Genomic DNA, 12,844 nt, shown 5'->3' on the forward strand with positions numbered 1-12,844 from the left:
GAATCGAGTCAAAAACGGCTGTCCCCCTGGTTACTTCCTCCACTTTCTGAAACAAAAGGTTGTCCCCTATATATTTCAAGAACCTACCAGAAATTTTGTGTTTTGCCATATTACTTTTTCAACAGTTGTCTGGATAGTTTAAGTTCCCCATTACTACCAGGTCTTATGTTTTAAATATTTCTGTTGTTTGTTCTAAGAATGCCTCATTCACCTCCTCTTCCTGATTTGGTGGTCTAAGTACACACTTACCAGGACGTCACCCCTATTTATTTTTTACCCCTTTATCTTTACCAAGATACTTTCAACTGGTCTACTTCTCACCTCCTTCTGGACCTCAGCACAAGTGTATATATACTTCGTGTTCAATGCAACACTTCCACTTTTTATCCTGTCTGTCCTTGCTGAACAAGCCATACCCTTCTATACCAATTATCCAGCCATGAGACTTATCCCATCAAGTCTCTGATACACCAAATAAGTCATAATTTGGCTTACATTCTAATACTTTCAGGTCTTCCTGTATATTCTGCATACTCCTTGTGTACAGACATCTAAGATTTTCATGGTGAATTAAACATTACATAGCGAATTAAACATTAATAGCAAATTTTAGCTTGATTTTCTTAAGGCAGCACAATCAGCCTGGGTGATTTATAATAAAACAACCTTCATAAAACACCACATTTCATTAATGTTGTTTTCCCAATATGATCTTTCTGTTGTCCTCAAATTACAACCAAAGGGGAAAAGCCTATGAGCATGCTGGGGAAACATCAGCTTACCCACAATTGGTCATCATGTCCTGGGGGACTTTTCTTAATGAAAGCACCGTAATAAGTTGCAATGTTTCTATGATGCGAATATTTCTTTAGCATATTTATCTCCAGTTTGATTTCTTCTTCTTCATCCTTTCGAACAAAACAAAAAGCACGTATTTTATATGACAAATACATTATTTATCTCCTCTCTCACATGCATGGATAGATATAAGGGAAAGTTCCATTTATATCAGCAGCATGATCAGTAAACACAATCTGGCTTCATGCCACAGAACTTCAGTGCTTATTGGGAAGATTATCTGAAACAAACATTTATTCTCCAGAACTTCAGTAATGCTGAAAAGAAATAAATGACTGAAAAGATATACATGTAACTGATTTCAATTCCATGAAAGATTCCTACAAGTAGTGTTTTGAAACAAGAGTGTTTTGGAAAGACCAGAAGGGTTCACTTAACAAAAGTAATAGTAAGTAGGACAGTATCTCTCTTCAAAGTTATTATAAGCATAGATTTTTTTTAAAAAAATTAAACTTGCTGACAAGCCTTCCAATGTGACCCGCAGAAGGCAACTCAAAACTAGAATGGATAAAAAAAACCCACCCTGAATTGGGAGGGTTATGGGGGGATTTTCCCCTTCTTGAAACATTTTTGAAGTTGAAAAAAAAAAAATTGACTAGTTATATTTAGATCTCACTGAGCAGGTTGTCACAGTTGAAGTGTGCTTTCAGGAGTGAGTTGGATGGGAGCACATCTTTTGCAAAGAGCAGCAGACAAAGTGAGTCTGCATCAGGAAGACAACTTGGGAACTGAGGAAGTTGTCTCACTTATGTGAATGAGTCATTTGCACTGCTCGTTAGAGTTCGCTCCTGCTCCATATGGCTGTAGAGGAAGAGCATGGCTGGGAGTCCAGCATGTAAACAGGATACTGTACACAAAGACAGAGGAAGGGGTTTCACTCCCTTGGTCAAGCATTCCTGCCCAGGCGAAGAAAGGCATCTGGTTTTCTCCAGACCCAAACTGAGCAGAATAAGAGGTTTTCTACAACAGATAATAGTACATTTAGCAAATCATTGATTTTTTGATTCGGTAGCTGAACCAAAAATAAATAAATAAATAAATAAAATGTTTTGTTTGAAACCAAAACTAAATGTTTTTCATTTTTTGCGAAGCAAAAACACTAAAAACATTTGCTTGGGATGAATGAATATTTTGAATATTGTTTCAAAGAGACATTTTAAAAAATCTGATTTGAAACCAAGTGTCAAACTGGCTCATTTTGACATTTCCAAAATTTGTTTTCAAGGTTTTTCCTCGCACAAAACGTATTCAAACTGAATTCAACCCAAATTTACAAATAGTTTGGAACTCCAAAAATGCATTTCCAGGCAAAATTCCAACCCAAATGTAATCCAGCTCTACACATAATGCCTTAGAGGCAGCTAAAACCTGGGGGCTGGAAAGGTGTTAAAGTACAGGTAGGGTGCGTGATCTGGGAGGAGTAGAGTGGCTTTGGGGGTGAGAAGCAGAACACATGCAGGGTGAAAGTACACCTCTACCTCGATATAACGCGACCCGATATAACACGAATTGGGATGTAACGCGGTAAGGCAGTGCGCCGGGGGGGGGGTGTGAGGGGGGCTGCGCACTCGCAAGTTCAATATAATGCGGTTTCACCTATAACGCGGTAAGATTTTTTTGGCTCCTGAGGGTCCTGAGCCAGGAGTGGGGGAGACCGGAAGGGGCAGGGCCTCAGGCGGAAGGGGCAGGGCTGGGGCTCCGGCTCCAGCAGCGATTTAAAGGACCCGGGGCTCCAGCTGCTGGTGTGGTAGCAGTGGCCGGGAGCCCCGTGGCCTTGTTAGCGAAGGCCGGGAGCCCGGGGGCTCTGGCAACAATTTAAAGGGCCAGGGGCTCCAGCTTTTGGCCCCCATCATCAGCGGCCCAGCCGGTACGGTTGGCTGTGTACCGGCTCTTACCGGTACACTGTACCGGACCGGACCGGTTTACTTTCACCTCTGAACACATGGCTGGAGGCAGTATGCCTGTCTATGGAGGGAATGTTAGGAAGGAAGAGGGGCTCGAAACCTACTAGTGAGGAGAAACACCAGGTATGCTCCTATCCCAACCAACAGTAACCCTGGAGTCCCTTTAATAGACTGGGGGTGGCCAAACTGCAGCTCTCGAGCCACATGCAGCTCTTTTACAGTTCAAGTGCAGCTCGCGGAGCCTCCCCATTGCCCCCACCATTCTCTGCCCAGATTGGGGGATGCGCGGGGGGGGAGGGGAGGAAGACTTCTGCCCTGCGGCAGGGGGTGGGACTAGGGGCTTCTGCCAGAGACGACTGGTGCCTACCGGGGGGAGGGTGGGCACAATTTAAAGGCTCCCACCCAACAGCTTGAATCATCCCCCCTCCCCACCCGGGCATGACCCTCTCTTACCCTCAGCAGCCCCTCCCTGCAGCTCACAGGTGTTAGTTCCACATGGAGAGGCAGCAGCAAACAGCTGGGAGCTGCAAGGAGGTGCTGCTGCTTTAGCACCTCAAGCAGGACTCTCCCTGCTGCTCCCAGTTGTTTGCTACTGGCTCTCCCCACAGCCGCAGCTCCCAGCTTGCTGGCTCCAGCAATTGTTGTGCAGAGGAGGCCTGGTGGCACCAAAAGACCGAGTGGGGCCAACAAACCCTAGGAAAAATCTGAGGGAGCACATGGGGTTACATGCCACACACACACACACACACACAGCCTCTGGCTTCTGCCCAGCAGGGAGGAGGGTCTCGGGGCTTCAGCTCCACAGGATGCACCTGCCGGGGCTCGGGGCTTCGCAGGAGTGGGGCTGAAGCCCCAAGCCTGGGCAGGCACCTCTCACAGGGCTGAAGCCCCAAGACTCCCCTCCCTGAAGGGCTGAAGCCCCTAGCCCCACCACCCCGCAGTGGAGCTGAAGCCCTGAGCCCCGGCAGGCACGCCCTGGCTCTTGAACTTCTGAAGATAGTTGCATGTGGCTGGGAGGGTCAGTAAGTTTGGCCATCCTGTAATAGAACAAGACAATGGGTGGCCTAGCTTTGTTGGTCTCAATCACTTTGCATTCTATTGCACTTCAAATGTACAGGGGAAAGACACGTGTAATGAGAAACTAAAGCCTCAGTTCGACCGGAGGGCAAGCTCATCAACATCCCAGCAAAACTGTTGATTCTTCCACAGTATCAGCACCTGATATGGGGGAAATTCTAAACAGTAAATTTCTTTGCAATCTGTAAAATGCCTAATAGGAAAGTATACTATTCACAACATGTGCAGGTGTCAGGTAACAGAACACTAGCTAAATATTAACCACATTGCTTTAGCTTTTTTCTTAGCATAAAAGAAACACCCACTGCTCTAAACAAAAAGTAATTACTTTACACGTAAACTGTGTGCTCCATATTAATCTATTTTAATTATTAATCTGGAAGAACCCCAAATGCACCACAATTAACCTGTTTTTATCTTTTCTTTAAGTTTTCTTTTTTAAAGATGTTTTGTAAGTGCTGGGTATGTTTAGAACATTGTATAAAATATTAAAATGACATGGTGAATCAGAGTCCTCTATAAACATTGTTCCTGAGAAAGAACAATCATTTCATCATTTCTAACTATGAGGCATGATGTTTGAAGTAACTGGACTCATCTGCTATTTGGCGTGACTTCTGATGCATCAAAAGTTCTTTTGTATTCTTTTGTCAAATCCACAAAAACACAACAAACCTTGAACTATAATGGACAGGCCATGCTGAAGGCTGGTCACACATATTTATGGTCTTAGGCAAAAAGACATTGCTTACAAAGGATATATTTCTCAAATATAGTATTTAAAAATACTCCTAAGTAGTGCAGGTCTCAGTCCTGCTCACAACGACCATAACAGGAACAGGACTGGACCCACAGAGCTATGGTCGGGGTTTCCGTTCCGTCTAGTAGGTTTTAGGAGTAAATCTAGTGAATTTTAGAATTTTAGAATGACAAAAGGAAGGCTGATAGAACTGGATAAATCTAGCAGAGTGCAGCACACAATGCACTGTCAGTTATCCCATTCCCATGAAGTTGTGTCAATGTACCTCAGTTCCTGATCAGCAGCAGCCCTGCTTTTCCACGTCTGGGCCTCTTTCTTAATAATAACCACCAATCATAATTCAGTACGACAAACTGTTAGACTAGTTTCTAAGGGACATTTGTCCACATCCCAAAAGAAAGACCATACCATATGGTTTCCATCAAATTTGAACTCTGGATTACAGAGGTGAACGACTCTGGTGCTCTTAGCGTCACCAAATCTTCAAAGAGGACTCAATTTTTCCGCCCACTTAAATCAATAACCTAGTATGTCATTAAATTATTTCTTTTTTGGTGAGTTCACTGTTGGAACTGATTCTTTATACTCAGACTAGTGCCCCCTAACACTTGAGATATACTATATAGGCAGCTCAACCTAGCAATTTAGGAATTTGTGACTTCGGTCTTTAAAGCTGACAACCAAGTTACTCTAATCTTCCATTATATTTCATAATTTTTTGTCTATTATATTAATATTAATTTATATTAACTAATTACACACACAAAAGAGAAAGACGCAATAACAATGAAAGAGTATGGAGTCACTAATTTATGGTAAAGTAGTTCAGCAAGTGTAAGTCTGAAAGATATTGACTTGCCTAGCAATATCACAGTTGTTTTTTTTTAAATGTGACAAAGGCCTTCCAAAATCTGTCCAAAAATAATAAGACCAATTCTACCTGCTAACCAACCTATATTTTTCTGTTTGTTGAATATTTAAAATATGTTGGAATAAAAATAAAAAATAAAAAACTTTTCTTCCATTGGCCTGAAGGTACAAACAATTAAAATGGGGTATCATACATCAATTAAACAGATAAGAACAGGTACTACACTTTGCTCCTGGGGGAATTCTGTGCCACTGCGCATGTGCAGAATTTATGTCCCCCACAGATTTCTTTGTTTCCCCGCAGAAAAATGACTTTCTGACAGGGAAGAAAGGGGAAGCCATAAGAGCTGTCATGCGCCCCTCCCCAGCAGTATGTTTTGGGTGCCCAGGGCAGCCAGCAGAGACGTAAATCACTGTGGGGCAGAAGGCGGGACTGCGGAAGATGCGGCTCCCTACCCTGAGCTGGGTTCAGCTGCTAGTCCTGGCTGGGCTGGGGAGGACGGGACTTCCTCTTCCCCTGTGCACGGCATCTGGGGCTGGGTCAGACCCACCCTCTGATTTCTCCCCCAGCTGCAGGAAGCTCTGCAAACTCTCTCTCTCTCACACACACACACCCCTTCCTGTACTCATTGTTCCTCAGCTGCAGGGGGAGGGATCCCTGTACAGGGATCTGCTCCCCCATCCACCTAACCCCCGTGCATCCAGACCCCCTCATACCCAGACCCTCCTGCCGATCCTCAACCCCCACCGCACTCAGAACCCCACTCCCCTTGCACCTGGACCACCCTGAGGAGCCACCCATACCTCCACCCCACCAAGCCTCAATCAGCCGCACCTGGATCCCCACCCCACTGAGCCCCACTCCCCCAGCATCTGGACACACACACCCCTCAAGCCCTCCAAACCCAAACCCCCCTGCTGAGCTCTATCTCCACCCCCACATCCAGACCTTCCCCCCCGCAGCTGAGCCCCAACCACCTTCACCTGGACCCCACTGCAGAGTCCCATTACCATTGGATCCAGAACCTCCTAACAAGCCCCTGCACATCCAGATCCCCCCCACACTTGGTTCCCCCACTGAGCCGCCCACACGCAGATTGCCCCACACAGAACCCTCTCAACCCACACCTGGATCCCCACACACTGAGACCCTCCACACTTGTATCCTGCCTTGCTGAGCCTGCCTGGCCACAGTTGGTGCACCTGGCACGGAAGGACAGGGCCCTGGCGGTGTTTCTGCTGCAGGCCCAGTCCATGCGCTGTGTCAGCATTGGGTGCAGCCTCACCACTGAGTCTGTGTCTGGGTTGGGGGGAGCTGTACAGTGATCTCCCACCTCTGTGCAGCCAGTAGCCTGTGCTCCCCAATGCCATGCTGGAGCCTCCACATTTATTTGACAAATAAAATTTGCAGAATTTTAAAACACTGTGCACAATTTTTTTTAATTTTTTGGCGCAGAATGCCCTCAGGAGTAGAATATCATTAAAAACAATCAAGTACCGTTTAAGGCAAAAAATACATAACCATTTAACTATATTTGCTTACTTGAATCTTAATTCTGAGCATTACAATTTTTTGAACCCAAGGATTAATGTGTCAGCCTTTAGGTTTAAATCATTCTTTGGCTGCAAGTACAGTAAAATCTGCCCTTAGAGACCACTTGTAAAGAGAGACCACTGTCACGAGCACCTACTTGCAGAGGCCATGGAACACCTCCGCTCTCTGGTGTGCTAACTTCCATGAGTGGTCGCTCTTGGCAGGTTTTACTGTAGTACGTACTTAGACCCCAATACTTCAAGTTGTTACAATGCGTAAGCGTTTGCTAGATTGGGACCTTAGACTGTAAACTCTACAAGGCAGGAACTGCGTATGTTTGAACAATGCCTAGCAGAAAAATGGGACTAAGGTTTCTAGGCGCTATGGCAATACAAATAATAGTACGAAAATGGGGTGGTCTCGTTAGCAGATCTGGTTGCTAATTTTCTGACTAAATGTTTCATCAGAAAATGCTGATTTGTCACAAGTGAAATTGTCCACGGGAAAGGATCACTTTTGAGCAATCTCCCGATTATAAAACTTTCCACTTTGGCATTTTTGAAATGAAAAGTTCCATTTTCCAGTTCACGACTTTTCATTTTGAAATTTTAGTTTATTTATATTAAACAAGGTTAAAAATAAGAAAATGCCAAAATCTAAATGAAATGTTTTGATTGACCCAATCCAAAAATATTTTTTTGGTTTAATCAATTCATGAAATTTTTTGAGATTGATTGTCACTATTAGATGGGGAAAAACTTGGAAGTCTCGAAAGCTCTCACAGGACAGGAAAACTATTTCCCACCCAGCACTACTCATTAACGCACGCTTCACTGAAAGGATATTTTGTAACATGACTGGCAACATCTGCCCAGAAAAGACCTGGGGCTGGAACAGAAAGGTTGTTGTATGTTAGGATTAAGGTGCATTGAAAGCTGGCACTCCAGCCTACACTATCTTCCATGCACAGTTACTACTATTCTGTCAATTTCCAGAGACCACTGGTCACAAAGACAAAGAGTAAGTTTAAAATGATTGTGGAGAGAAAGTATCCCTCTCAGGAAGAAATACAAGGCTACATCCTATTCCTTGGAAGGCAGAGGCAGCTGGTAAACCCCACTTAGTGATTTTATGCAGCTGGCACCAATTACCACTGTAGGCCATTATCAGTGATACAAACTCCCATAGAAACATTCTTTGTCTCTGCCTGCCATACCACTGCTCTAAGTGTTTTCACTTATACATTCACCCGCTGTTTGTGACAGAATGTCTGATTACTAGTAATTTTTGCAGTAAGCTATATTTTTGTAAGGGCTGCATGATTAAATCAAGTGGATTCCTCTCCAGTTTTCATTATTTAACTACAGATATTACTTTAATATTTTAAGGCCATTTAGGGTCTCTAGGAATTTCTAAATAGTCATTCTAACAAAGGACCTTGCCTGTAAATTGACTAGTGGTTATAACAGTAGTTATGCTGAGATCCAACACAATACAGTAACACCATTTTTCAAGATTTAAACTCATATACATCACAAATAAACAAAATTCAGACTATTATCTGTAATAGTGCCATCTGGCAGCCACCGTACACTTTGCACTTGGAAATTACAAAAGTTTTTGTTCCCTTCCCAACAGATACTCTGTGTGTTAAATGCATTATTAGCACACCCAATAGATATGTAATAGTACTTCTCACTAGACACAGAGCAATGCGATAATCAGCTAATGTAATTGTAACGGGTTGGATCACAGAAACCCCCTTGGGAGCTGCCCCTAATGTGCCAAGACTACCTCTGCTCCTGTTTTCCCTGCCAGCTCAGGACTCCAGTACCCTGTCTTGCTGAGCCAGACATTCCCGTCTGCTCCAGCAAAGACCCAGGGTCTGAATTACTTGCCCCAAAGCTGCAGGTTTACCTGAAAACAGCTCACAGAAGTTCACCCTCTATAACACCGATAGAGAGATATGCACAGTTGTTTGCTCCCCCCGGTATTAATACATACTCTGAGTTAATTAATAAGTAAAAAGTGATTTTATTAAATACAGAAAGTAGGATTTAAGTGGTTCCATGTAGTAACAGACAGAACAAAGTAAGGTCACCAAGCAAAATAAAATAAAATGCGCAAATCTATGTCTAATCAAGCTAAATACAGATAATCTCACCCTCAGAGATGCTTCAGTAAATTTTTCTCAGACTGGACACCTTCCAGGCCTAGGCACAATTCTTTCCCCTGGTACAGCTCTTGTTCCAGCTCAGGTGGTAGCTAGGGGATTCTTCATGATGGCTCCTCTCCCCCTCTTTGTTCTGTTCCACCCCTTTATATATATATCTTTTGCATAAGGCGGTAACCCTTTGTCCCTCTGGGTTTCCACCCCCCCTCCCCCCACTGGAAAAGCACCAGGTTAAAGATGGATTCCAGTTCAGGTGACATGATCACATGTCACTGCAAGACTTCATTACCCACTTGCCAGCACACACATATACAGGAAAACTTACAGGTAAAACAGAGCCATCTGCAGACAATGGTCCTGGTTAATGGGAGTCATCAAGATTCCAAACCACCATTAATGGCCCACACTTTGCATAATTACAATAGGCCCTCAGAGTTATATTTTATATTTCTAGTTTTAGATACAAGAGTGGTACATTTATACAAATAGGATGATCACACTCAGTAGATTATAAGCTTTGTAACGATACCTTACAAGAGACCTTTTGCATGAAGCATATCCCAGTTACATTATATTCACTTATTATCATATTTTTATAAAACCATATTGACTGCACAACATCACAGTAATTATTTAAATTAGCTATTTTTAAAGGGATGGCATATCTGAACACAATGCGACTAGAATAAAACCCACCAAATGCAAGTAGCTAGAACAGATCAACATGAAGAACTACTACGCTGGACAGCTAAACTCTGCAGGTTCAAAGATCTTTTCTAGAGGTATTTTCAGAATTAATACAACATGTCTGCTTCACTTTTTAAATAAATAACAATAAAAGGTGAAGAAACCACCAGGAGCAATAAGCATTTAGTGGACACTGTCTTCCAAAAACATTGATTGCTGTATGTGACTTCCTGAGCATCTTGCTAAGGCCCAGCGTTGTGCAGCCGACCTACAAGGGAGAGCTGCACAGCAATTACAGTTGCCTCAGAAACCACCCACTGAGCTGTCCTATGTTTTGATTCTATGCTCCTAAGACCGGGAAAAAACTACAATATTTTCAAAACACCCTGCATGTTATGGCAATACCTGATCTATGCAGTGAATGATAAACCATATCCATGCAATCTTGCCCACAAACCAAAACTGCTTCAACATGCATCACTTGATATCATCGTCACAGCAGGAGAATGGCAACGCACTGGCCTAGTGTCCTGGATGGACTGCAGAAAATAAGAATATTCTTGCTATTGCAAAACCCGCGCTTCACTGCAACTGGCCAGGACACCAGGACCGTTCTTCACAACCATATGCCTGGGCACCTTTTTGCTTCAAGTTTCTACCAAATGGGTTAAAAATACACAGCTGCATTCAAAACAGAGGGGGGCTTTTCTACCACTGGGACAGTGTTCTCTTTACTGTGTGCTGAGGGCAGAGTTCGAGGCAGCCATTGCAGAGCAAATGAGTTGAAAACTCCTGCTTTACATCCACAGCCTCACTGATAGCATTGCAAGTGAAAGGTAACTGCACAAGGGAGTATGACAGATGGTTATGGTTTTAAAAGGATTTTCAGCAATGCCTGAAGCAGCCTGTACAAGCAGCACTGTGTGAACACAGGCTGGAACCGTTTGCCCGAAAATAGGAGCCAAAACCACTTAAAAAGACAATACTCATTTGTTGTCTCCCTAAAAGGACTTCCTCCCCTAATCTCTATGTCTAGGACATTCCCTCTTTCATCTCATTCTGCCTCTGGCACCTTTATTACTCACTGCATGACTTGCATTAAGGCCACAACTGAAAGAAGCTATGTAATGTTAGGGGTGCATTGCAACTGACTTTATTAAGACAAAGACACTACAGTATTTGCTGAGGGCAACTACGAAAGCAACCCCTCAGGGCAAACCCCTTCAAAATATTTCCTAGGTTGGTGCCCTGATTCTTGGTCATGGTTACTTAATGTTTTACTTCTCAAATGCATATTTATCTCATCTGTAGAATTTCATTGTCCATCTTCATCACATCTGTATTATTTACACATTTGATAACAAACTAGCCTTTAACTTTCTTGACCTCCGACAAAATGTGGAGTGTTCAGTACTCTTCTTACATTACCATTACTTTGCATCACCATTACTTGTATTAAAAATATTTGCTCTTGCTCTAGAATCATATTTCAGATCTTCAGACCTACACGATTAAAGGAAAATTCTAGCTACAGGATGTAAAAAACGAGACTGCAACACTAATTAAATAAAGAAGTGATTTTCCTATATGGGGGACCACTGACAAAAAGAGATGTGGTTGCCATAAAGAAAGATTTTCTTGTGCAAAAACAAAAAAGTGAGGCAGCGTTTCTGTCCTCAGAGGAAGGCCAGCTTTGACGCAGAAGTAAGCTGGGAAGACTAAACATGTTAGTGTACATTGTTGTTTCATGTCACACACAAAAATATATTAAAGAAAAGTTCATGTGGAAAAGTGAAGCACCCATGTCAGGAAATGAAAATGTTGGTGTAACCTTAGCTCTGGCTAGGGTTGCCAACTTTCTAATCACACAAAACCAAACACCCCTTCCCTGAGTCCCCGCCCCCTGTTCACTAGGAGCTGGACCTGCTGCTGGCCGCTTCCGGGGCGCAGCGCGGTGCTAGGACAGGTAGGAACTAGCCTGCCTTAGACCCGCAGCACCACCAACCAGACTTTTAACGGCCCAGTCAGCGGTGCTGACCGGAGCCACCAAGGTCCCTTTTCGACCGGGCATTCCGGTCGAAAACCAGACGCCTGGCATCCCTAGCTCTGGCCTTGTGCATGCATTATGATATTCTATAATGAAACAAGTACATTAAAAATCATTTCCACAAGACAGCCAACTCATTCAGTGTACAGGATACACTCAGCGAACAAGTCACACAGAGCTCAGGGTTAAATAGATATTTTTCTCCTTACTGTTCAAAGTATGGCCCCATGTACCATATGCTATAGCCATCCAACTCATCCAGTGAATGAAGCAATGGTTTGGCACATTCCGGCTTTACTCACTACAGTCTTGCCTCATTCACCATCCAGCATCTGCCATGAATGAGGCAGAAACTATGAAAACCAAAAAAAGTATATGATCATGCAATCAAAGATGGTATCAGAATGCACACCATCAAAAAGGCAGAGTTAAGGCTGTGTGGGCAAACTAACGTTGCCATTTTCTGTGCTTTATTTAGTAGCCTTATTTTGGGGGAGGTGAGGTTGGAGGGGAGGGGCTGAAATGGTATGGAATTTTTTAAAGAAAAATTATAGTCCACCATGTGTAATTATTTGTTAGACAGCAATGAAGGGGCTCTGTACTGCAATTCATAGAGCCATGTGAAATGCGAAACCCACTTCTCCTTCCCCACTGGCAGCATGACTGCTCATTGACTATGACAACACAGTCCTGTACATGTTAGTTTCAGCACAACTGTGAGTGGTAAGGGGCTGACAGCCATGGCACGGATATCGTCCATCTTTAGAAAATGTCATCTTCCCAATGACAATCCACTAACATGAGTGTCTGCTGTGTTCTTGGTTGGCCACATTTAGGGCTTACAAGTCCATTCAGTCTCCATACCTAATCAACCCATGCTCTCTCTTTGCAGACTTCAGTATCCTTTGGGTGCCAACCATGATGGTTGGTGCAA

General features: G+C 43.5%; 1 protein-coding gene across 3 annotated transcripts in view; it reads right to left on the minus strand.

Annotated features, from left to right (window-relative positions):
- Positions 1-12,844, minus strand: part of MAP4K4 (mitogen-activated protein kinase kinase kinase kinase 4) — a 233,154-nt gene that overhangs the window by 93,465 nt on the left and 126,845 nt on the right. For 2 of the 3 annotated variants that reach the window (XM_026647865.2, XM_026647864.2), the window contains exon 4: positions 783-908. In XM_026647865.2, coding sequence (XP_026503650.1) covers positions 783-908 — 126 coding nt within the window. Of the gene's footprint in view, positions 1-782; positions 927-12,844 lie in introns of those variants that run through there. The other variant, XM_029910579.1, reaches the window with a different exon arrangement.

This window comes from Terrapene carolina, unplaced genomic scaffold (genome assembly GCF_002925995.2).
Source record: "Terrapene carolina triunguis isolate 2854851 unplaced genomic scaffold, T_m_triunguis-2.0 Scaffold21, whole genome shotgun sequence".
In the NCBI taxonomy this organism is placed as follows: Eukaryota; Metazoa; Chordata; order Testudines; family Emydidae; genus Terrapene; species Terrapene triunguis.